This window comes from Bos mutus, chromosome 15 (genome assembly GCF_027580195.1).
Source record: "Bos mutus isolate GX-2022 chromosome 15, NWIPB_WYAK_1.1, whole genome shotgun sequence".
NCBI classification, from domain to species: Eukaryota; Metazoa; Chordata; class Mammalia; order Artiodactyla; family Bovidae; genus Bos; species Bos mutus.
Window position 1 is genome coordinate 1,908,053 of NC_091631.1, and position 26,817 is coordinate 1,934,869.

The 26,817-nt window shown below is 44.8% G+C and overlaps 1 protein-coding gene across 1 annotated transcript in view; it reads left to right on the top strand.

Annotated features, from left to right (window-relative positions):
- The window catches only part of LPXN (leupaxin), a 47,722-nt gene extending 23,059 nt beyond the window's left edge, over positions 1-24,663 (top strand). The window contains exons 5-9 of the mRNA XM_005907376.3: positions 3,770-3,937; positions 11,629-11,802; positions 11,905-11,986; positions 23,228-23,376; positions 24,193-24,663. Of these exons, the coding sequence (XP_005907438.1) occupies positions 3,770-3,937; positions 11,629-11,802; positions 11,905-11,986; positions 23,228-23,376; positions 24,193-24,462 (843 nt within the window). The 3' untranslated portion in view covers positions 24,463-24,663. The remainder of the gene's footprint in view (positions 1-3,769; positions 3,938-11,628; positions 11,803-11,904; positions 11,987-23,227; positions 23,377-24,192) is intronic.
- Positions 24,664-26,817: the final 2,154 nt, after the last annotated feature.

A 26,817-nucleotide genomic window follows, 5' to 3' on the forward strand; every position in this document is an offset into this window, starting at 1 on the left:
TCCTAAACTCTTACTGAGAGAAAATCCACCCCTCTTGGTCTAGTCTCTGGGCTTCCCTGGTGGCTCAGTTGGTAAAGATATGCCTGCAATGCGGGAGACCCGGGTTTGATCCCTGGGTCAGGAAGATCTTCTGGAGAAGGAAATGACAACCCACTCCAGTACTCTTGCCTGCAGAATCCCATGGACAGAGGAACCTGGAGGCTACAGTCCACAGGGTCGCAAGAGCTGGACACGACTGAGCCACTAAACCACCACCGCCACCATAGCTGATCAGCAGTGTGCTAATTTCAGGTGCCCAGCAAAGTGATTCAGTTATATACACACGGACCCTTTTCAAATGCTTTTCCCATTTAGGTTATTGAGCTAGAATTCTTAAGGTAGAGAATCCAACCATTCTGAATTGGTTGGGGTATTTGATACGCACACTTGAAGTGACTATGAAGTAATTTCAAGGCAGTGTATAAAAATGTGTGTGACTTGAAGGGCAGGAATCTTATCTCTGTGGCTCACCTTTGGCTTTCCAGTGCTGTTTCTGATGCATTATGAGTAATGCATATTATTAGAGAGACAATGAATAAATATTAGAAACAAGTTTTTTTTAATATTTACAATAAAGCTGAGTGCATTCCTCATCGCATTGTATATCTGAAAATTGTTGTTTAGTTGCTAAATCATGCCAACTGTTTTAAAACCCCATAGACTATAGCCCACCAGGAGCCTTTGTCCTTGGGATTTCCCAGGCAAGAATACTGGCGTGGGTTGCTATTTCCTTCTCCAGGGGATCATTCAGACTCCAGAATGGAACCTGCATCTCCTGAAGTGGCAGGCAGATTCTTTACCACTGAGCCACCAGGGAACCCCATATCTGAAAATACTAGAAAAAAAAAATCTACATTAGCAGTTTTAATTGTGTGATGTTTTAAAATTGATTTAACGTGTGTCTTAGTTTATTTACATTTAAAAATTTATGCTTATTTTTTGAATTAGCCATATCTTTCAGTTCAGTTCAGTCGCTCAGTTGTGTCCGACTCTTTGCAACCCCATGAATCGCAGCACGCCAGGCCTCCCTGTCAATCACCAACTCCCGGAGTTCACTCAGACTCACGTCCATTGAGTCAGTGATGCCATCCAGCCATCTCATCCTCTGTCGTCCCCTTCTCCTCCTGCCCCCAATCCCTCCCAGCATCAGAGTCTTTTCCAATGAGTCAACTCTTCACATGAGGTGGCCAAAGTATTGGAGTTTCAGCTTTAGCATCATTCCTTCCAAAGAACACCCAGGGCTGATCTCCTTCAGAATGGACTGGTTGGATCTCCTTGCAGTCCAAGGGACTCTCAAGAGTCTTCTCCAACACCACAGTTCAAAAGCATCAATTTTTCAGCACTCAGCTTTCTTCACAGTCCAACTCTCACATCCATACATGACCACTGGAAAAACCATAGCCTTGACTAGACGGACCTTTGTTGGCAAAGTAATGTCTCTGCTTTTCAATATGCTATTTAGGTTGGTCACTTTCCTTCCAAGGAGTAAGCATCTTTTAATTTCATGGCTGCAATCACCATCTGCAGTGATTTTGGAGCCCAGAAAAATAAAGTCTGACACTGTTTCCACTGTTTCCCCATCTATTTCCCATGAAGTGATGGGACCAGATGCCATGATCTTCATTTTCTGAATGTTGAGCTTTAAGCCAACTTTTTCACTCTCCTCTTTCACTCTCATCAAGAGGCTTTTTAGTTCCTCTTCACTTTCCACATATCTGAGGTTATTGATATTTCTTCCGGCAATCTTGATTCCAGCTCGTGCTTCTTCCAGCCCAGCGTTTCTCATGATGTACTCTGCATAGAAGTTAAATAAGTAGGGTGACAATATACAGCCTTGGCATACTCCTTTTCCTATTTGGAACCAGTCTGTTGTTCCGTGTCCAGTTCTAACTGTTGCTTCCTGACCTGCATAGAGGTTTCTCAAGAGGCGGGTCAGGTGGTCTGGTATTCCCATCTCTTTCAGAATTTTCCACAGTTTATTGTGATCCACACAGTCAAAGGCTTTGGCATAGCCATACCTTTACACTGTACAAAAATCCATAGTACAACAGTATACAGTGAAGTGTTCCCAGCCATCCAGTTCTGCCCCCTGGAGGTATTCAGTATTTTCTATTTTTCACATAATCCTTTCAGAAGCACTCTGAAATATACCAGCAAATAGATGTAATTGTATATATAGACACAGACACATTGCTGTGTTTTTACTTAGTTATTTTCAGGCCTTTTCGATGTTAACCTTTAGAACACGAATCTCTTGAGCATGAACTAACATTATATAATAGGAGAGGAAGGAAGTGTGTCAAATGATAAGTTTCTCGAAGGAAAATGAGCATTTTGCTTAGTGAGATGGTGGGAGGTTGTCCCAGGCAGAGGCCTGAAGCAAAGGGAGCACTTTCTGGAGACTGCGGGGAGCCTGGCTGGCTGTACACAGTGGGGGCTTTTCCTGAGTAATCCAAGATGAAACGGGAAAGGTGAAGTGGGGCAGTGGGCGGGGACGCTGGGACTTCAGCGCCGCAGGCCGTGGAGAAGCACCGCAGCCCCCTGGTCCGGAAGGCGCGGTCCTCTGGAAACTGGGAGTTGAGAGAGACGAGCTGGGCAACGGTTCTGTCACTCAAAGTCTCCCTGTTGAATGTTTTATCGCAGCTGCACTGCAGTTTCCCTTTAATAAATCCAACCGGCCACCAAGTTTTATCTGACCACCTCTGACCACCTTCTCCACCGTCACTGGCCCAAGTCATCTCCGATCCCAGCTGTGTTGAAAGTCTCCTGCCTAACGAGCACCTCTGATGCCTCTTGCTTTGTCCATACCTAATTCCTCACTCAGCTAGCGCAGGGATCTTGTGAATCAGATTCTTTCCCTCTCACGCTTGAAGCGCCCTAATGGTTCCATCACCCTTGGAATAAAACCTGAGCTTTATTAAGTAATAACAATTATTTATTTTTATTAATAAAACCGAAGCTTTGTCCTGCGGGCTCTGTGTGATCATTGCCTCTTTTTCCATTGTTTTCTCCTGCCTCACTCATCTGCACTCCCTCTGTTCTAGCCCTCCTGACCTCTTTTTACTTTTTATGTGTCAGACTATCTCATCCCTCTGGGCCTTCCTCCCCTCTAGAATGCTGTTCTCACAATTATCAATATTTCTGTGTCTCAGTAAATCACTCAAATATCTGCTCAGGTATCAGCTCCTTAGCCTTCTCGGATTGCCCTCGTCTGAATCCATTCTTCCTCACCATCCCACTCTCTTTTGTCTCAATATATAATTCATATCTCTAACCTGACATCATATCATCTGTTATTTCTTTAATTGCTTACTGTCTGTTACTCAGAGAAAATAAATTCCATGAGGGCAGACACTTGGTTAGTCTTGAGAACTGCTCTGCACCACGAGCCTAGAACAGTGAGTGGCAGAAATTAGCTGCCCAATAAACACTGCAACATAAATACATAAAAAGATGAATTGTTGACCTGCAGTCATCACAAGAGATAAGGTATCCTCTTCCTATGTTCAATTTCCTACTGCCAGAAGAGATTGGCAAACAGGAAGACTAGCCAGAGTTCATTCAGCCTGAGGAACTTAGAGTGAAAGGGAGATGAAAGCTTTTTTTTTTTTTTTGGTGTTGCAATGTTAGATTCTTCCAGCGCCTTGGAGGAAGTTCAGGGAAAGACTAAGAGATAGTGCAGAAGATGCCAATGAGGATGACTCTCTTTGTGGTTCTCTTCTTGGTACAGGTTACAGCGAAAGCAGATGCCAGCAAGAAACCCGTATCCGACAATCAGGATCACAAGGCCTCCCTGGACTCCATGCTGGGGGGCTTGGAGCAGGACTTGCAGAACCTGGGAATTGCCACAGTACCCAAGGGGCACTGTGCCTCCTGCCAGAAACCGATCGCTGGAAAGGTGGGGCGGGCCAAGACACTGATGCTACGGCCATCCATGTCTGTGTGTGTCCGTCTCCACCCTCCAAGGACTGCTCTTTCTTCTTATGACCTAAGACAATGTAGTGATACTTACCAATCCTTCACAGTGCTCCGGGTGTGGGACTAAGCACCGTACAAGTCTTCTTTTATCTAATGGTTGCATTATCCCTTCAATCCTGAATTGGGAAGAGCCCCCTGGAGGAGGGCATGGCAGCCCACTCCAGTGTTCTTGCCTGGAGAATCCCATGGACAGAGGAGGCTGGTGGGCTACAGTCCATGGGGTCACAGAGAGTCAGACACGACTGAATGACTGAGCACGCATGCACGCATACACACAGCCCTTCAGTGGTTGCAAGCTCTTTGTAAAGATGAGGAAACTGAGGGCCCAGGGTCATTAACTGACATATCCAAGGTCTAGTAAGAGGTGAATGTAAGATCCAAATCCAGGAGACTCTGGCTTGAGAGTTCAAGCTCATAACCATTTTCCTCTACTGCCTTATGGAGAATAATTTTCCCTCTGCTCCCTTGGTTCAAATCTTCCCAGTGCAAAGTGACTGATTATGACTTTCAGCTGCTCCCAGAATCATAGCATGACCACAAATTCCTGCTTGGGCACCATCCTTCATCCAAAGTCTTATAAAGGGCGTCGAGACCTGACTTTCCACAGGGTGTGAGATGAGGTGTCCAGATCAGAGGAATAAAAACTGTCATTGGTCTCCTGTTCCCGGGATCCCTTCCAGGCCAAGCATGTCGTCTGTCACCACTGTGCTCTATTTCGTGTCTGTAATTTTCTGGGGCAGTATAGCAGAGTGAGCGTTTATTAAGTTGGGAAAGCGGACACCATGCCATTATCCGTGAAGTGTGGGCCACAGGTGGAGAAGGGAATAGCAGCCCACCCAGTACTCTTGCCTGGAGAATCCCAGGGACACAGGAGCCTGGCGGCTGCAGTCCACGGGGTCACAGAGGGTCGGACACGACTGAGCGACTCACACATCCACACATACCCACGGACCACAGGCCGCGTGAGTGCACCCGAGGTCTTGGCCTCAGTGTGGCGTAACTGCAGGGGGTGTCGTTTCCATGGATGCTGTTGAAAGAGCACGCCCAGAGTCGCACACACTGCGGACCCCGAGTGCCCGGGCCCCACGCCAAGCTTTGCTTCACCCTCCAGGTGATCCACGCGCTGGGGCAGGCGTGGCATCCCGAGCACTTCGTGTCGCCCACTGCAAAGCGGAGATCGCTCCAGCCCCTTCTTCGAGCCGGAGCGGCCTGGCCTACTGCGCTGGGACTACCACCGTCTCTTCTCTCCGCGGCCAGCGCATTGCTCGCCGCTCCCATCCTGGGCGTGAGTGAGCCCGCTGCCCCGCCTTCGCAGTTTTTTTGTTAGAGCCCGGCTCGTGTTTTTTACAGCTCTGCAGCCTCTAATCACTCTCCGTTGCTTTTCCAGAAAGTGCTGACGGCCATGAACCAAACCTGGCACCCCGAGCACTTCTTCTGCGCTCACTGTGGAGAGGTGTTCGTGAAGAAGGTACGGCCCGGCTGGTTAGCAGGGCTTTTCCTGATCTTCTCTGCTGGTCCTGGTTCCTGCCTCGACCACCCAGGTGCCCATTTCGTACCAAACGCCATCCCTTCCAACCTGATCTGACATAGATACCTTTTGCTTAAATGAAAATTTTAAATCAAAATCATACAAATGCATAGTTTAAAATGCAAATACTACGCCAAGAGTAATATTCAAAAAACACTCCCTTGCTTTTCTTTTTTTTTCCACCCCAAGTCCAGTTCTCCTCTCTAAATATTTTAACTTCTTCTGTTACTTACTTGTGGGGCTTTCCAGGCGGCGCTAGTGGTAAAGAACCTGCCTGGCGATGCAGGAGACACAGGTTCCATCCCTGGTTCGGGAAGATCCCTGGAGGAGGCGTGGCACCCGTTCTTGCCTGGAGAATCCCATGGACAGGGGAGCCTGGCAGGCTATAGTCCGTGGGGTTGCAGAGTCGGACATGACTGAGTGACTAAGCACAGCACAGCACATTATTTACTTGTATATTTTAGACAGTATATTCCTCTATATTGATTTTTTGTCCAATTTTAGCCATTACATGTTAACTTTCTACCAAGACAGATAAGGATTTAGAAATGTTATTACTCCTCCACCCACCCCCAACATAATTCCCCTCCCCTATTCTCTCAGTTATAATTAGGTCATAGTTATAAATCAGATCAGTATTCAGTGTGTACATGTGGACATTCACATAAATATTGCTCACCACTGAGTCATGTAGCACATGGTGATACAGTACAGGGAGGATTTGGGGTTCGTCTGCCTGGTTCAGATCTGGGCTGTGGCATTTATAGCCATAGGGTGTTAAAGGGATCTTTGGAGCTTACTTTGCTCATGAGTAAAATGGACCTAATAATAATGCTTACTTTAGGACTTCCCTCGTGGTCCAGTGGTTAAGACTCTGCGCTTCCTATGCAGGAACGTGGGTTTGATTCCTGGTTGGGAATCGAAGCTCTCACATGCCATGTGGCATGACCAAAAAGATTTTTTTTTAAGTAAGGAAAAATGATAATGCTTACTGTATAGGGTCATTATGAGGATTTTAAGAGACAATATCAATGTAGTGTTTGCAACAGTGCCTGGCACATGAAGATGACGAAGATGACGATCAATATCATGGTGTCCTTTTCATACACGTGTTATTTCCTGAAATTAACATCTGGATCCCTTTTTCATTAGCTTAATTCTCATTGTAATTATCACTAATTTATCTGACACAGCTGCGGAATCCTTCTCAAAATGGTCATCCACTTCTGGTAATACGTCAGTTCCATTCGTTTCTTTTTTTTTTTCTTGGAGATATCTGTCCAGGAGACTTTCATCCTTCTGCTCCAGCCTGCCTGCTGAGAAGCAATACTTTATCTCGGAATCCCTTTGTACTAAATCCTTTCCTCCATCTTTGAATATGTATTATTGCTTTTATTTTGGTGGAGCACACCCTCCAGTAGCTCCTGGTAGAAACTTTGAAACCTTGAGCATCTGAAAATATCTTGTCTGCCTTAAGTGTCCTGGACATAGAATTCTAGGTAGAAAACAATTTCCCTCATCATTCTGAAGACAGTGCTTCACTGTCTTCCTGCCTCCCGTGGCTGAAAGTTTTTATTAAGATTTTGTTCTTGTTCCTGACCCTTTCTGTGTGACAAGTTTTGCCCCTGTTGCAGGCTTTTTACTCCCTTCTGTTTTCTGCATTGTCTTGATTTTTCTTTCCTGACTTCTTCTTTTTTTATGTTTGTTTTGAACCAATATGACTTGTGTATGAAATCAGAAAGCTTCTTTTTTCTTTTCCTGTACTTTTAGAATTAATTCACAGGGAAAGTTTTCTTCTAAATAAAAATTTGAGGCAGTCTTATGTCTTTTTTGATTATTTTTAATAAACTACTCTAAATAGAAAAAAGTAAATTTAAGACACAAAACACAAGTCTAAATCCTTAGGTAATTCATTCTGTATAATGACTAAAGCCTCCAACTTATCTAAAGTGACAGCTACTCTCTCCCCTGGTGGGATCTTTAAGCTGCAGGAGGCCAGGGAAGAGGGGTGTGGCCGGTCACGGGTCCTTTCTTGCTTTTATTCTCACACCCACTGCTAATCTCCATAGCTGACCCCTCCAGGGTTGAAACAGGGGTGGAAGGGTTTAGCCTGGAGGGCAGAAAGGTTCTAAGTTGTCTAATTTGCTTTGACCTCTCTGGGCTTGGTGTATATTTCACTCTGACTTTCTTTTTGTTGTTGTTTAGTTTGCCAAGTCATGTCTGACTCTTTTGTGATCCCATGGACTGTAGCCTGCCAGGCTCCTCTGACGTGAGATTCTCCAAGCAAGCGTGCTGGAGTGGGTTGCATTTCCTTCTCAGGGGATCTTCCGACCCAGGGATTGAACCTGGGTCTCCCGTGTTGCAGGCAGGCGCTTTGCTCGTCTGAGCCACCAGGGAAGCTGGCTAGAATGACCGCACTTAATTTCAGGTGCCTCTCTCTATTCAGCGGCCGTGAGGCCCCTTTAACTCTCACCTGTGGATCTTTTTTTCCGGGATGAGTCAAATACCATCACCTGTACCCCACGCCTGGCAGGGCACCCATACCCAGCTCTCAGAGTGGTCCTGCTGCAGTCCCTCTCTTGACTTGAGGTTCCGGACCATACCTCATGCCTCCTGGCGATGGTGGTGGAGCACACTTGGCACAGCTTTCTCGAAGAAATCCCTGTCTCAGCTTCTGTTTCTCTTTGTTGTTGTTCAGCTTTCCACATATCTGAGGTTATTGATATTTCTTCCGGCAATCTTGATTCCAGCTCGTGCTTCTTCCAGCCCAGCGTTTCTCATGATGTACTCTGCATAGAAGTTAAATAAGTAGGGTGACAATATACAGCCTTGGCATACTCCTTTTCCTATTTGGAACCAGTCTGTTGTTCCGTGTCCAGTTCTAACTGTTGCTTCCTGACCTGCATAGAGGTTTCTCAAGAGGCGGGTCAGGTGGTCTGGTATTCCCATCTCTTTCAGAATTTTCCACAGTTTATTGTGATCCACACAGTCAAAGGCTTTGGCATAGCCATACCTTTACACTGTACAAAAATCCATAGTACAACAGTATACAGTGAAGTGTTCCCAGCCATCCAGTTCTGCCCCTGAGGTATTCAGTATTTTCTATTTTTCACATAATCCTTTCAGAAGCACTCTGAAATATACCAGCAAATAGATATAATTGTATATATAGACACAGACACATTGCTGTGTTTTTACTTAGTTATTTTCAGGCCTTTTCGATGTTAACCTTTAGAACACGAATCTCTTGAGCATGAACTAACATTATATAATAGGAGAGGAAGGAAGTGTGTCAAATGATAAGTTTCTCGAAGGAAAATGAGCATTTTGCTTAGTGAGATGGTGGGAGGTTGTCCCAGGCAGAGGCCTGAAGCAAAGGGGAGCACTTTCTGGAGACTGCGGGAGCCTGGCTGGCTGTACACAGTGGGGCTTTTCCTGAGTAATCCAAGATGAAACGGGAAAGGTGAAGTGGGGCAGGGCGGGGGCTGGGGACTTCAGCGCCGCAGGCCGGGGAGAAGCACCGCAGCCCCCTGGTCGGAAGGCGCGGTCCTCTGAAACTGGGAGTTGAGAGAGACGAGGCTGGGCAACGGTTCTGTCACTCAAAGTCTCCTGTTGAATGTTTTATCGCAGCTGCACTGCAGTTTCCCTTTAATAAATCCAACCGCCACCAAGTTTTATCTGACCACCTCTGACCACCTTCTCTCCACCGTCACTGGCCCAAGTCATCTCCGATCCCAGCTGTGTTGAAAGTCTCCTGCCTAACGAGCACCTCTGATGCCTCTTGCTTTGTCCATACCTAATTCCTCACTCAGCTAGCGCAGGGATCTTGTGAATCAGATTCTTTCCCTCTCACGCTTGAAGCGCCCTAATGGTTCCATCACCCTTGGAATAAAACCTGAGCTTTATTAAGTAATAACAATTATTTATTTTTATTAATAAAACCGAGCTTTGTCCTCTGCGGGCTCTGTGTGATCATTGCCTCTTTTCCATTGTTTTCTCCTGCCTCACTCATCTGCACTCCCTCTGTTCTAGCCCTCCTGACCTCTTTTTACTTTTTATGTGTCAGACTATCTCATCCCTCTGGGCCTTCCTCCCCTCTAGAATGCTGTTCTCACAATTATCAATATTTCTGTGTCTCAGTAAATCACTCAAATATCTGCTCAGGTATCAGCTCCTTAGCCTTCTCGGATTGCCCTCGCCTGAATCCATTCTTCCTCACCATCCCACTCTCTTTGTCTCAATATATAATTCATATCTCTAACCTGACATCATATCATCTGTTATTTCTTTAATTGCTTACTGTCTGTTACTCAGAGAAAATAAATTCCATGAGGGCAGACACTTGGTTAGTCTTGAGAACTGCTCTGCACCACGAGCCTAGAACAGTGAGTGGCAGAAATTAGCTGCCCAATAAACACTGCAACATAAATACATAAAAAGATGAATTGTTGACCTGCAGTCATCACAAGAGATAAGGTATCCTCTTCCTATGTTCAATTTCCTACTGCCAGAAGAGATTGGCAAACAGGAAGACTAGCCAGAGTTCATTCAGCCTGAGGAACTTAGAGTGAAAGGGAGATGAAAGCTTTTTTTTTTTTTTTTTTTGGTGTTGCAATGTTAGATTCTTCCAGCGCCTTGGAGGAAGTTCAGGAAAGACTAAGAGATAGTGCAGAAGATGCCAATGAGGATGACTCTCTTTGTGGTTCTCTTCTTGGTACAGGTTACAGCGAAAGCAGATGCCAGCAAGAAACCCGTATCCGACAATCAGGATCACAAGGCCTCCCTGGACTCCATGCTGGGGGGCTTGGAGCAGGACTTGCAGAACCTGGGAATTGCCACAGTACCCAAGGGGCACTGTGCCTCCTGCCAGAAACCGATCGCTGGAAAGGTGGGGCGGGCCAAGACACTGATGCTACGGCCATCCATGTCTGTGTGTGTCCGTCTCCACCCTCCAAGGACTGCTCTTTCTTCTTATGACCTAAGACAATGTAGTGATACTTACCAATCCTTCACAGTGCTCCGGGTGTGGGACTAAGCACCGTACAAGTCTTCTTTTATCTAATGGTTGCATTATCCCTTCAATCCTGAATTGGGAAGAGCCCCTGGAGGAGGGCATGGCAGCCCACTCCAGTGTTCTTGCCTGGAGAATCCCATGGACAGAGGAGGCTGGTGGGCTACAGTCCATGGGGTCACAGAGAGTCAGACACGACTGAATGACTGAGCACGCATGCACGCATACACACAGCCCTTCAGTGGTTGCAAGCTCTTTGTAAAGATGAGGAAACTGAGGGCCCAGGGTCATTAACTGACATATCCAAGGTCTAGTAAGAGGTGAATGTAAGATCCAAATCCAGGAGACTCTGGCTTGAGAGTTCAAGCTCATAACCATTTTCCTCTACTGCCTTATGGAGAATAATTTTCCCTCTGCTCCCTTGGTTCAAATCTTCCCAGTGCAAAGTGACTGATTATGACTTTCAGCTGCTCCCAGAATCATAGCATGACCACAAATTCCTGCTTGGGCACCATCCTTCATCCAAAGTCTTATAAAGGGCGTCGAGACCTGACTTTCCACAGGGTGTGAGATGAGGTGTCCAGATCAGAGGAATAAAAACTGTCATTGGTCTCCTGTTCCCGGGATCCCTTCCAGGCCAAGCATGTCGTCTGTCACCACTGTGCTCTATTTCGTGTCTGTAATTTTCTGGGGCAGTATAGCAGAGTGAGCGTTTATTAAGTTGGGAAAGCGGACACCATGCCATTATCCGTGAAGTGTGGGCCACAGGTGGAGAAGGGAATAGCAGCCCACTCCAGTACTCTTGCCTGGAGAATCCCAGGGACACAGGAGCCTGGCCGGCTGCAGTCCACGGGGTCACAGAGGGTCGGACACGACTGAGCGACTCACACATCCACACATACCCACGGACCACAGGCCGCGTGAGTGCACCCGAGGTCTTGGCCTCAGTGTGGCGTAACTGCAGGGGGTGTCGTTTCCATGGATGCTGTTGAAAGAGCACGCCCCAGAGTCGTGCACACTGCGGACCCCCGAGTGCCCGGGCCCCCACGCCAAGCTTTGCTTCACCCTCCAGGTGATCCACGCGCTGGGGCAGGCGTGGCATCCCGAGCACTTCGTGTGCGCCCACTGCAAAGCGGAGATCGGCTCCAGCCCCTTCTTCGAGCGGAGCGGCCTGGCCTACTGCGCTAAGGACTACCACCGTCTCTTCTCTCCGCGCTGTGCGTACTGCGCCGCTCCCATCCTGGACGTGAGTGAGCCCGCTGCCCCCGCCTTCGCGCAGTTTTTGTTAGAGCCCGGCTCGTGTTTTACAGCTCTGCAGCCTCCTAATCACTCTCCGTTGCTTTTCCAGAAAGTGCTGACGGCCATGAACCAAACCTGGCACCCCGAGCACTTCTTCTGCGCTCACTGTGGAGAGGTGTTCGGTGAAGAAGGTACGGCCCGGCTGGTTAGCAGGGCTTTTCCCTGATCTTCTCTGCTGGTCCTGGTTCCTGCCTCGACCACCCAGGTGCCCATTTCGGTACCAAACGCCATCCCTTCCAACCTGATCTGACATAGATACCTTTTGCTTAAATGAAAATTTTAAATCAAAATCATACAAATGCATAGTTTAAAATGCAAATACTACGCCAAGAGTAATATTCAAAAACACTCCCTTGCTTTTCTTTTTCCACCCCCAAGTCCAGTTCTCCTCTCTAAATATTTTAACTTCTTCTGTTACTTACTTGTGGGGCTTTCCAGGCGGCGCTAGTGGTAAAGAACCTGCCTGGCGATGCAGGAGACACAGGTTCCATCCCTGGTTCGGGAAGATCCCCTGGAGGAGGGCGTGGCACCCCGTTCTTGCCTGGAGAATCCCATGGACAGGGGAGCCTGGCAGGCTATAGTCCGTGGGGTTGCAGAGTCGGACATGACTGAGTGACTAAGCACAGCACAGCACATTATTTACTTGTATATTTTAGACAGTATATTCCTCTATATTGATTTTTTGTCCAATTTTAGCCATTACATGTTAACTTTCTACCAAGACAGATAAGGATTTAGAAATGTTATTACTCCTCCACCCACCCCCAACATAATTCCCCTCCCCTATTCTCTCAGTTATAATTAGGTCATAGTTATAAATCAGATCAGTATTCAGTGTGTACATGTGGACATTCACATAAATATTGCTCACCACTGAGTCATGTAGCACATGGTGATACAGTACAGGGGAGGATTTGGGGTTCGTCTGCCTGGTTCAGATCTGGGCTGTGGCATTTATAGCCATAGGGTGTTAAAGGGATCTTTGGAGCTTACTTTGCTCATGAGTAAAATGGACCTAATAATAATGCTTACTTTAGGACTTCCCTCGTGGTCCAGTGGTTAAGACTCTGCGCTTCCTATGCAGGAACGTGGGTTTGATTCCTGGTTGGGAATCGAAAGCTCTCACATGCCATGTGGCATGACCAAAAAGATTTTTTTTTAAGTAAGGAAAAATGATAATGCTTACTGTATAGGGTCATTATGAGGATTTTAAGAGACAATATCAATGTAGTGTTTGCAACAGTGCCTGGCACATGAAGATGACGAAGATGACGATCAATATCATGGTGTCCTTTTCATACACGTGTTATTTCCTGAAATTAACATCTGGATCCCTTTTTCATTAGCTTAATTCTCATTGTAATTATCACTAATTTATCTGACACAGCTGCGGAATCCTTCTCAAAATGGTCATCCACTTCTGGTAATACGTCAGTTCCATTCGTTTCTTTTTTTTTTTCTTGGAGATATCTGTCCAGGAGACTTTCATCCTTCTGCTCCAGCCTGCCTGCTGAGAAGCAATACTTTATCTCGGGAATCCCTTGTACTAAATCCTTTCCTCCATCTTTGAATATGTATTATTGCTTTTATTTTGGTGGAGCACACCCTCCAGTAGCTCCTGGTAGAAACTTTGAAACCTTGAGCATCTGAAAATATCTTGTCTGCCTTAAGTGTCCTGGACATAGAATTCTAGGTAGAAGCAATTTCCCTCATCATTCTGAAGACAGTGCTTCACTGTCTTCCTGCCTCCGTGGCTGAAAGTTTTTTATTAAGATTTTGTTCTTGTTCCTGACCCTTTCTGTGTGACAAGTTTTGCCCCTGTTGCAGGCTTTTTACTCCCTTCTGTTTTCTGCATTGTCTTGATTTTTCTTTCCTGACTTCTTCTTTTTATGTTTGTTTTGAACCAATATGACTCGTGTATGAAATCAGAAAGCTTCTTTTTTCTTTTCCTGTACTTTTAGAATTAATTCACAGGGAAAGTTTTCTTCTAAATAAAAATTTGAGGCAGTCTTATGTCTTTTTGATTATTTTAATAAACTACTCTAAATAGAAAAAAGTAAATTTAAGACACAAAACACAAGTCTAAATCCTTAGGTAATTCATTCTGTATAATGACTAAAGCCTCCAACTTATCTAAAGTGACAGCTACTCTCTCCCCTGGTGGGATCTTTAAGCTGCAGGAGGCCAGGGAAGAGGGGTGTGGCCGGTCACGGGTCCTTTCTTGCTTTTATTCTCACACCCACTGCTAATCTCCATAGCTGACCCCTCCAGGGTTGAAACAGGGGTGGAAGGGTTTAGCCTGGAGGGCAGAAAGGTTCTAAGTTGTCTAATTTGCTTTGACCTCTCTGGGCTTGGTGTATATTTCACTCTGACTTTCTTTTTGTTGTTGTTTAGTTGCCAAGTCATGTCTGACTCTTTTGTGATCCCATGGACTGTAGCCTGCCAGGCTCCTCTGACGGTGAGATTCTCCAAGCAAGCGTACTGGAGTGGGTTGCATTTCCTTCTCCAGGGGATCTTCCCGACCCAGGGATTGAACCTGGGTCTCCCGTGTTGCAGGCAGACGCTTTATCGTCTGAGCCACCAGGGAAGCTGGCTAGAATGACCGCACTTAATTTCAGGTGCCTCTCTCTATTCAGCGGCCGTAGGCCCTTTAACCAGACTCTCACCTGTGGATCTTTTCCGGGGATGAGTCAAATACCATCACCTGTACCCCACGCCTGGCAGGGCACCCATACCCAGCTCTCAGAGTGGTCCTGCTGCAGTCCCTCTCTTGACTTGAGGTTCCCGGGACCATACCTCATGCCTCCTGGCGATGGTGGTGGAGCACACTTGGCACAGCTTTCTCGAAGAAATCCCTGTCTCAGCTTCTGTTTCTCTTTGTTGTTGTTCAGTGGCTCAGTCATGTCCCGCTCCTCGCGACCTCATGGTCTGCAGCATGCCAGGCTTCCCTGTCCTTCACCATCTCCTGGAATTTGCTCAGACTCATGGACATTGAGTTGGTGATGCCATCCAACCATCTCATCCTTCGTCTCCCCTTCTCTTCCTGCCTTCAATCTTTCCCAGCATCAGGGAAAAGATCCTTTCTCTTTACCTGTTTGATATCCTAGGTGTAAGTGAAGAGTCCAAGATTTGTGCAGATAGTCCATAACTATCTACTCTGAGGGATGTCTTGCCGCCCACTTTGAACTTTGACATCTATCACATCTTGATGCCCTCTATCCCGTTGCATTGGTCTTTGCCAAGTGCTGCTGAGCTTTGCTTGCCCATTCTTTATTTAAGAATGAATGAGACACTTTAATGCTAACCAGAAGCTCTGTGGGTGAGGCAGAACGCACTGACTGGTGGACTGGTATCAGGTAGGGCGCTGCAGTATTAATATGCAGACCCTTGCATATTAATATTTTAGGTCTTCTGTCTTGAATAAATTTTACCAAAGAGTTGTGCTCTCTGTCAGCTTTACAAAAATTAGTAAAAGGGATTAGGGGATGGGGTTTTTACCATTCAGTATGCCAAATTTTATTTAATTCCCATTTTTTACTAAAACACGTAGAACTTTAATTCCGTCAGGCCTCCCTGGTGGCTCAGACGATAATGGCTCTGAGCTGCTTGTGGCTCTGCCTGCAATGCAGGAGACCCAGGTTCGATCCCTGGGTCAGGAAGATCCCCTGGAGAAGGGACCGGCAACCCACTCCAGTGTTCTTGCCAAGAGAATCCATGGACAGAGGAGCCTGACGTTCTATCGTCCATAGAGTTGCAGAGTTGGACACGGCTGAGTGACTAACACTTCTAGTAGAAAGCTTGACTTCTTTTCTTATAACAAATGTCCAGCATCCCTGAACATTGAGACCCTCTGACTTGAAATTTACAGAAATAATCATTGCATCTATGGTTCGGATGGGGAATCTGATTTTCTGACAGTTCTTCAGACTTTCGACCAATCCTGCTTCCAGCCTTGAAGACTATTTCATGAATTTAAAATAATCCGAGCCTAAGCCCCTTTGATGTTTTGGAGCTCAGGGTGGTTGAGGGTTTTTGGCCGTGTCACTCAGCATGAGGAACGTGGGATCTCCGTTCCCTGACTAGGGCCCAGACCCGTGCCCCCTGCAGTGGGAGCACAGAGCGTAACCACCGGGCCACCAGGAAGCCCAGGACGGCTTCAGTTTTACCAGTATCTCCCTCTTTAATTATCAGGTTTCAGGGTTTTTGTTGTTGCTGTTCATTTTGTTTCTGCCAAGCGAGGTGCCACTCTAACACCTACTTTAAATTTTAGACGATTTTGATATTTCACCTGTGGCATGGTCTTCCCTCTTCTCCTTTTTCCCATGAATCCTTCTGTTTTAAATAAAGGGTATGAAGATAAGCCCCATGTTATGCTAGTTCTCCTGGAGGTCAGGTCTTAAATATCAGGCAGGTTAACATGTGTGTGTGCTAAGTTGCTTCAGTCGGGTCCAGCTCTTTGTGATGCCGTGGACTCCAGCCCTCCAGGCTCCTCTGCTCATGGAATTCTCCAGGCGAGAATACTGAAGTGGGTTGCTATGCCCTCTTCTAGGGATGGAACCCGACCCAGGGATCAAACCCACATGTCTTATGCCTCTTGCACTGGCAGGCAGCTTCTTTACCACTAGTGCCACCTGGGAAACCCTATGTGTATTCCTGACTGTTATTCACTTAATCCCCAGCACAACTTTGGGAGAATAATTTTACCAAGTATTAGGTGGAAGCACTGAGCATCAGGGAGGTAAAGTCACTTTTTTTTTTTTTTAAGTCATGCAGCTAGAAAATCACAGAACTGGAATTTAGACTCAGGTTTCATTTCTGCATGTTCCATGTTTTTTCTGCATCGTAACTGCCCCTTGATGGAGACTGAATCCTCTTCTGCTGTTGGGTCTCTTTGCTTTCTTGGCATAGACACGGGACAGTTTATTTGAAGACAGACTTGGGTAGAGTAGGACTGATAAAATCCACTAGTGAAGTGCTTTGTAGTCATCTGCTTGCTCACTCAAGCTTGTTCAGTGCTTTTCACAAATCATTAGGTCTTTCATGTTTAGATTGCACTGTAGTTAAACAGCATTTTTCATCGAGATTTAATCTAAGTCATGGTCAATTTATATTACACTGGTTGCCATAGAAGTCTGAGGGTGTGTTGGGTAAAAGAGTCAGCAAGTGAATACTGCCCATGGATAATTATGATGTGGAAGGTGCCTGAGAGCAGACACCAGTGCATACATATTTTAAGAAGAGACATAAGTTAAATACAAAAGAAAAATACCCCAATCCATAGGATAACCAGGAAATGCCTTGAAGGTAGCTAGTTCGTATTGTTTTTGGCTTGGGCCCCTTCTAACTAGACAAGGCTGAACTGGTCATTTATGACTTTATATAATCGATATGAAGCCACGCTCAAAGCATATTTATTGAGACAAGTGACAAAAAAGGCCCTTTACTAAGCAGAAGCTCCTCTTGGGTTGTATGGTTGCTTTCATCCATTGTTTTCTGTAAACGTGCCTCCTGCCATGTGGTTAGTCCATTAATTAGGTGGCATCCTGCCTGGCCCCAGGTCACATAGTCACACACGAAGTTTCTGTAATGACAGCACAACCGCTGAGCCTCCTGGGAAATTAAATTCATCTGCATTTTTGTTTCAGTTCAGAGGATTCCTCTCTAAGGCTCACGTTGCTAAGCACACCAGCCCTTAGCATCCTCCCACAGGGACCGGGTCCCCAGTGCTCGTGTCTTTCTCTTTAATTGTTCATTATCCAGGCCACGCCAGTGCCCCCTAATTTCCCCCGTGGCTGTGAGCCTCACCAGAGTACAAATGCCCTTCTTCTCTCAAAGGTACTTTTGCAAATTGTTAGTGTTTCTTATCTGTCCTCCAGAGTAATTGGTCCCGGAGAGAGCCTCCAAAAAGTTAAGTGCTGAAACTTTCTCAATTTGTTGGATTAGTCACTGCAGGGGTATCACAGCGAGTTGGGCTGATTGCTTTTGAGTCCTCTCCTGGGGCTCACCTGAGCTGAAACAGAGGCTGTTACTTCCCTACTGTCTCACGCTTGAGACCAGCTACCCTGTAAATGCCTAGACAAGGGTCATTCCTAGGGCGGTTGGCCTGTCTCACAATTTTCTCAAGTAACACCTACTTCTAGGCAAGCTCAGTTCTACCTCATTTGTTTTATGAAACATCAGCATCAGCTTGGGGGCTTGTCAAGGATGCATAGTTTCGAGCGCCAACCCAGACCTACTGAATCAGAAGCGCTGGGTGGGGTGGGGCCACGCAGTCAGCGTACTGACCGAGTCTCCAGGTGACGGATGTAGTCTGTGTGCCGCAGAAGCAGGAAGGGTGGCTGTGGGTGTTGGTTTGCTTGGCTTCCCCTGATGGCTCAGCAGGTAAAGAATCGGTCTGCAATGCAGGTGACAAGGAAACACGGGTTCAATCCCTGGGTCGGGAGGATCTCCTGGAGGAGGAAATGGCACTCCACTCCAGAATTCTTGCCTGCGAAATCCCACGGACAGAGGAGCCTGGTGGGATACAGTCCAAAGGGTCGCAAAGAGTCGGGCACGACTGAAGTGACTTCGATGCCCGCTTTCAGCTGTCCTTGATCAGACTCTAGACGTTCTTTGACAAAGAGACCAACTGAGCTCTTCTTTATCTCGGAGGCAGAAAGGAAGGACACAGGACAGCCTAAAAAAATTATTGGTTTACATTCTTAGATCTAGAGGCCTCAGAAATCTATTAAATCGTCTGCTTTTCAAAGAAAGCATAGTTGAACGAGGCAAGGCATATCACAAAATGACCTGAGGTTATGGATCACTGCGGCTGCGCGATTTGGGCTTGAACCCCTGGCTTCTCCTGTTGCCTTTTTTGGACCCGGTTGCTACTGTCAAAGTGCAGAAGTAATATTCTAGAAATAATGTTTCTTGTGTTTTGCTTACATGCTGTTTGAGTGGGGCACATTCAGAGCACTCTTCTACTTACCAAATTATTGGGTTATGATATTTAAGCTCAGCTGATACTCACAGTTCCCATGGAGAGATCAAGGTGACAATGCCTTTAAGGTCAGGGATGTGACATCCAAGTTAGACTTTGAAGCTAGGCCTAGATTTGAATCAGTTCCTCCACTGCCTAGCTGGTTATTTGTAATTTTGCTGAGCTTCCCTTTTCTCCCTTGTAAAATGGGAGGGTTGCTATGAAGAATCTAATTTCGATTTAGTCCTGCAGGGAGAGCCCTCAGTCGGAACCAGTAAAACAGTAGGTGTTGCCAAAACAGGGTTCTGCTGGTCCTCTTTGTTTTAGGTGGAATCTCTAAGGAGAGTTTCTTCTAGAAAAGTTCACCTGTTTATACATGTTCCCGTTAATCTTGGCGCGGGGCGACCCTCTTCTGAAGCCGATGGTCCCAACCTTGCTTTTGCAGTACTGTTCACAGGTCTGCTAATTCGGTGCATGTTTTTTGAGCAGCTTCTATATATGTATCAGGTCCTATTCTAGGAACTAGGGAGACAGTGACAAAAAACAAAGTCCCTGAATTCGTGGGGCGTGTGTCCTAGTGAGAAAGACAGACGGTAATCAAACTAGCCAACTAACCGATTAACTAACTTACTCTGTACCTTAGGAGAGGGGATGAGGGAGAGTAACAGGGTTCTACTTGAAACAAAGCGGTCTAGCTGTTGTTCCCTTAAGCAGACCCCTGAGTTAAGTGAAGAACCAAACCATCTGGGTGTCTTAGGAAATGATTTTTGAAGCAGAGGGAATATATTACATGAATAAGTGGGGATGAATCAGTTTATTATATTTTTCTTTTTTGTGATGTGAAGACAATAAAACCTTGCATAAAATTTTATTTGTAATCTATTAACTTCTTAACCTAGTGCAACAAAAAATTTGTCCTACCAATATTTTTCTCCATTTGTTAATATTTGTGTATATATAAAAGTTACAGTATACCTGAAATTCCTTTTTTTCCACTTAAGCATTTTCCCATGTTGTTTAATAGTTTTATAATAATTTTAATAATATCAGTTGCTCCATCAGGGCTTCATGTAGACAAATTTTAAAAGACTCTATGCCTGAAGATGTTTACTAAAGCATTATTTATAGTTCCAAATACTGAAAACAACTAAATGTATTTGTTGTCTTAGGAGAGCTGTAATGACCATCTTTAAACATAGAATTTTCTTCTATTGAATTATTTATGTAGATTAATTTCTAGGATCGAGATATTTATATATTTTAAAAATATTGATACACATTATCAAATGACTTCCTAAAAGAATAATGGAATAGTAACATTTATCTTTGTCACTAGGAATATAAAAATATATGAATACCTCCATATGTTTTGCAGCATTGCGTATATATTTATTTAACACTGTTTCTACTACTTAGCAAATTAGAAATTAAACTACTAATCAGTAAAACTTGGAACTTCAATACTTTCTTCTATGTTTCATTCTTAATCATGATGTTGAACACAGTACCCCTAAAAGTATTTCTTCTTGGGCTAGTTGTCTATTTGTGAAGCAGACTTATTTCAAAGATTTTTAAAAGCAGTCGCCATGGGCTTCTTATCTCGCATCACCTGGACACAGGATCTTTAAGAGCCAGGGGTCTTCTAATCCGCACCTAGCAGTGAGCATTTCAAGTACTAAAACGAAAGCACTTACACCTCAACATGTTTATTTTTAAGCTTTTTATTATGGAAATTTCAATAAATACCAACATTTAGCCAAACAAATTTCTTCTAACCACTACTAAACCACCTAGCCTTTTCTTTTGAGGGAATAATTTAAAAGCAAATCCTAAAAATCGTATCATCTCACCATTAAATACTTCAGCACACGTCATCTCCAACTGATAAACACCCTTCGTACTTCACAAAACTAACAGTTCCTTATTTTCATCTAAAACCCACACCCCAATTTCTCAAGCTTCTAAATGCCGTTATTCAGTTGCTTTGTTTGAATCAGGATCCAAGCAAGATCCTTTATGTACTGCCTTTGACTGCTTTATCCCTCAAAATTTTTGAATTCTGTAACAATCCTCTCTTCCTCACTTTTTTGTAGCATTGATTCATTAAGAAACTGGAACCTATGTTCTATAAAATGTCCCTTAGTCTTGATTTGACTGGCTGCTGCCTCATAATGAAGTTTACCTCATTTGCTCTATCTTCATCTTACCCCGACTTCTGTATTTTCTGTAAATTGTTAATTTAGATCTAGAGACTTGATTCAGTTTAGGTTTAGTATTTAGGGGAGAATAGGTCATAGATACTGGCTGCTATGTACTTCTTGTTGAGTCATATCTAGAGGTATGCAATGACTGGTTGACCTACTTTTGAAAAATGAAAGTGTTACTTGCTCAGTCATGTCTGACTCTTTACTACCCCATGGCCTGCAGCCCGCTAAGCTCCTCTGAGCATGGAATTCTCCAGGCAAGAATACTGGAGTGGGTTGTCATTCCCTTCTCCAGGGGATCTTCCCGACCCAGGGATCAAACCCAGGTCTCCTTTATTGCAGGCGGAGTCTTTACCGTCTGAGCCACCAGGGAAGCCTGACCTACTTTTACTGATGCTAAGATTGACCCTGGTGGCAGCAGTGTTAGCCTCACCCTCCATTTGCAAGTTCCCTGTTGGTGATCATTGCCTATCACCAGTGATCTCAGCTGTAAAATGGTGACTTTTCCATCACTCTTTCAGCGTTTATTAGATGGGATTATATAAACAGTACCATTTCATCATTAACTATTTAGTTATCTTGAAATACATCTCATACAGGAAAACTGAAAAAATGCTTTTCTATGAATAAATGCTTTTACCATGAATAAATGCTTTTGTAACCTTATGAAAAAAGTTTAAAAGATTTTTGTAGCTCTTTTTAGAATACAGCCTATGTATAAATAAATTATACAGTCAAAATACTGTGTTTTAGAGCCATTGAATGAATTGTTGCCTTCTTTAGTCATGTTATCAATTTGATATATGGTTAATTGGCTAAAACTTGATTAAAATTTTAGAGATTGATTTTTCTTTTTTTTTTTTACATTTTATAAAACAATAATTGAAATCGTATATCCAGTTTGAAGCTCCTTGATTTAGTTATATTTTTCTGATATATAGGTAGCAAATATTTTCCTCAGTTTCTCGTTTGTCTTTGCTAATGATCTGTTTTGGCCATACATAAGTCATTCCTATATATTTTTAATGTAGCTAAATTTATTCATCTTTAACTTCCTTTTGAAATTTGAGCCAATTTTATCACAGTTTTCTATTCCCCAGTTAAAGAGGAACCCATGCATTTAAAAAAAACACAGTATTTGTTTATTTAGGGCTGTGCTGGGTCTTCCTCACTGCGAGGGCGTCTCTCCAGCTTTGGCAGGCGGGGCTCCTCTCTAACTGTGGGGCGCGGGCTTCTCCCTGCAGTGGCTTCTCTTGTCGTGGAAGACGGGCTCGAGGGCGCTGAGGCTTCGGGAGCTGCAGCCCCGGCTCCAGAGCGCAGGCTCAGTAGTTGTGGTGCCCGGGCTTGGTTGCTCTGGGACACGTGGGATCTTCCCAGATCAGGGGTCTAACTGTGTCTCCCGAATTGGCAGGTGCAGTCTTTACCGCTCAGCCACCAAGGAAGCCCCCATCCATTTCTAATTCACGTGTTTGTATGGTTTGAATGATTACATTTGGATTTCTGCATCAATTTGGAAATTATTATTTAATATTGCTTTCTTTTTAAATATTAGGCACTTTTCTCCCCCCCAGATACTGTTTTAGATACTGGGGATTATAAAGTGACCAGACCGAAATACTTAGTTTCCTTCAGAGCAAACATTCCAGTGAGAGAGAAAAGGCAATGGAAAAGAGATGAAGAAATAGATACAGGCTGCAGAGATTCTCTCTGATTAGAGGATATTTGAGCTGATTTCTGAAACACGAGGCGGGGCTCGCCATATCAAGGCCTGGGAATGCAGAGGCCGAGGAATACTTAGTGCAGCGGCGTTGAGGAGGAATAGACCTTAACGCTTATTAAATACTTGTGCAAATCAGACAGGCTTCCCTGGTGGCTGAGAGGTAAAGAGGAGACATGGGTTTGATCCCTGGGTTGGGAAGATCCCCTGGAGAAGGAAATGGCAGCCCATTCCAGTATTCTCGCCTGGAAAATCCCATGGGCAGAGGAGCCTCGTGGGCTACAGCTCATGGAATTGCAAAGACTCAGGCCCGATTTAGAAACACTGTGGATGCGCTGCCTCGTGCGTTTCTTCTAACAGCCCCTCGACGTAGGTGTCTGTTAGCGCATTTTCAATGTGGGAGAGTTTACATCATTGCCCTCTTCTCCGTCTCTAACTTGGATTAAGGTCTCAGACCGCAAGAGCAAACCCTTGCTTTCCCTCTCTCCAGGCTTTCACGAGAAGGACAAGAAGCCGTATTGCCGGAAGGACTTCCTGGGCATGTTCGCACCCAGGTGTGGGGGCTGCAACCGGCCAGTGCTGGAAAACTACCTTTCGGCCATGGGCACCGTCTGGCACCCAGAGTGCTTTGTGTGCGGGGTGGGTATCCCCGCTTATCTTTTGGGTTTCAGGAAAGGCAGGGTTCTTCTTTCTGGGGTGCAGCTGGTAAGAGGGTTCACAGCTCAGGAAGAGAATTTGACATGGGCTTCGTAAAAGAAATACAAGTTTTTCTCGGCCACTAGAAGGAATGAAATAATGGCATTTGCAGCCACGTGGGTGGACCTAGAGATTGTCTTACTGAGTAAAGTCAGACAGAGAAGGAGAAATACAGTATGACATCCTTCTATGCGGAATCTAAAAAGAAAGAGGCTGTGTCCATGGGTCACAAAGAGTCGGACACAACTCAGCAACTGAACACCAACAGAAGAAATGAATTTATTTACAAAGCAGAAGCAAACTCACAGACGTCGAGAGTGAATTTATGCTTGCCGAGGAGGCGGGGAGGCTGAGGAGGAGGGAAAGTTAGGGAGTCTGGGATGGATATGTACAGCCTGCTATACTGAAAATGGATAACCAGCAAGGACGTACCAAATAGCACAGGGAAGTCTGCTCAGTGTTATGTGGCAGCCTGGATGGGAGGGGACTTTGGGAGGAAATGGATACATGTTTATGTATGGTTGACCATCTTGTTCATCCACTATACTCCAATACAAAATTTAAAGTTTCTTTAAAAAAAGAAACACGAGACACATCATCCATGTGGGCATTTGCTCGTCTGGTTTGCAGAGGGGCGATATCCTAACCTCTGTGTGTCCACTGGCAGGAAACCAGCAGGGATTTCCAGGCTGAAATTTTGCTGATACTTTACTTCTTGACATCTGCACCCCTTGTCTTTCTCTTCCCCCCACCTCCCAGGAGTGCTTCAGCGGTTTTTCTACCGGCTCCTTCTTTGAGCTGGACGGGCGTCCCTTCTGTGAGCTCCACTACCATCAGCGCCGAGGAACCCTCTGCCACGGGTGCGGACAGCCCATCACGGGCCGCTGCATCAGCGCCATGGGCTACAAGTTCCACCCCGAGCACTTCGTGTGCGCTTTCTGCCTGACGCAGCTGTCCAAGGGGGTCTTCAAGGAGCAGAACGACAAGACGTACTGCCATCCCTGCTTCAACAAGCTCTTCCCGGTGTAACCTCAGCTGAGCCCACACGCGCCCTCTTCCGATCTGCTGGAAAATTTAAGCCAAGAGGGGGAGGAGTACACTTCTAGTTCCTGACCTTCTGCTCAGGAGGCTTAGAGGGAAAGCAAAGGGGATGGGCACGGAAGGGAGCGCCTAGAGGTGGCGTGGCTGGCTTCCGGCTTTAAGTTTTGATCTCAAGCCTTTTTTTTTTTTTAATAATGCAGTTGAATTTTGATCTGGGACCTGCTGTCTCGTGCCTCTGCACGTGTATTTTCACACGCACACATTCGCTCCACTCCAGCCTTCCTCGGCTTTCTCCACTCTCACCTCTGTTGATGGTCCTACGGGTAGGTCTTGTGTGCTTAGCCTTAGAACTGGGTCTTTTAGGCTACCCCATTTCCCTGAGACTGCCTTTCCCACAGTCCCTCTGTGGGCTTTGTTCCTGTTTTTTTTTTTTTTTTTAACAGGAGGATGATTGCTTTACAGTGTTGAGGTGGTCACTGCTGCAGGGCTTTATTCTTGCTGTTAGGAATCACGGTGTCACTCTGAAGTTCCTTGTATTTCCCTTCAGTGTATTTCTCCTTTTCAAGAGAAAGTAGATTTTAACTGGAAAACTTCGACTCCTGACATCACTGATAAATAAAGGAACTTGTGGTTTTAATGACTCAGTGTCATATTAATTTGGTAAATAAATTTTCTGCTTCCCATGTTGTATGCCAGGCACAATATGCAATCAAGTTTGTATCATACCTCTTGTTTACTTCCGTACAACGGGCCTTTTGTTTACATCAGAAGAAATGAAAAGGAGGGACTCCTAGTCATTGACTTTTAATTGGGGCCTGTAGCTTCCACTTTATTTTGTTGCACTTAAGTGATTGATTAAAAGATGGCAAAGCTTCTTAAAAGTTTTTTCATTGCTTCGTTTACCTTCAGAGGAAAATAATTTCCACTAGGCAGTTGCAAATTCATATTTGCATATGGATGCATATCTCCAAACTCATAAAGTTGTATGCATTTGTCCAGTTTTCTTGTATATCAACTATATCTCAATAAGGCTATTTTAAAAAGTGGAATGTGCCTTTTCCTTCAACTTCACAGTGGTCGCATGAAAGCACGCAGGATGGCTGTTCTTAGAGCATCTCTGAAGAAGGGTGCTTTAAACCTCACCTCACCATTTTCCAGTTTGGATTACGAAATCCAACCCTCACTCCCCTAAAAAAAGCTCCACCTAAGTATTTGTTCCTCTGAAAAATATTATGAGTAAACCTGTAGAAAAGCTTGTCAGACTATTCAAGAGTCTGACTTGCTCAAGTTCTATCTCAAATCAGTTTTAAAGGGCGTCATGCTTCCTCAAAAGAGATCTTGATATGCTCTGTAACGTGTCTCTCTTACCATGATATTAAAATTAACCGTACGATTATTTGTTATGAAAAATTTTTAAATCACCGAGGAAATCCCCTTCCCTGGAGGTATTTTTTAAAATAGGGCTGAATTTTTAAAATAGACTGATGTCTTTAGATTATTAGTGTGGGGACAGAACTTCCAGGAGGGCAGGAATGGATGAAATGATTCTCGCCAAGCTTTATCCTGTTGGCCCCCTTTACTGGAGTGAATGGTAAGGGGGATTTGAGGGTTAAAAGGAAGTGGTAACAGTGACATTGGACAAAATAGGAACTCCAAATGCACCCGAGCTGTGAGGGAGGCTGATGAGACAGGGAGCCAGTTGGCCTTTCATCCCGCTGGCCGAGTACCAGACTAAGCAAAATACATATTCCGTTTCTAAACATCCTCTTGACTGCATGTGACTCTGTGATGGTGTTTGCAGGTGTTCATGGTTGGTTTGGCATTTAACAAAAGAAACTTGGGGTTTTAACCAGAAAGAACGTTCAGGTGGTGAATTTTTTTTTTTTTTTTTAAGGATTGGCTATTTTGAGATTTCAGTAGAACCTATGTATTCAAAAATGTCAAAGAAAAACCGCAGTTTACTAAGGTAAAATTAAGAAGTGAAAAATTTTATTTTCATAATGCAAGTGGTTTTATATTTGTCCAAAAGGGGATTCTGTCTTCTGGACTAGTGTTTCAGCAACAAGGAAACCACTGAAAAGTTAAAAGTTTTCCTTTTTTAAAAAATAATACTTTTCTCATACTGATAATATACTCTTTACTTGGTTCTGAATAACTTATAGGTTTTATTAATTAATTTTATTAATTTTTTTTGGCTGTGCCACGTGGCTTGCAGGACCTTCGTTCCCCAACCACAGATTAGAACCCAAGCCCCCTGCAGTGAAAGTGCAGAGTCTTAACCACCAGACTGCCAGGGAAGTCTCCAAAATTTTGTTTTTATTTTTTGGCCGTGCCATGCAGCAT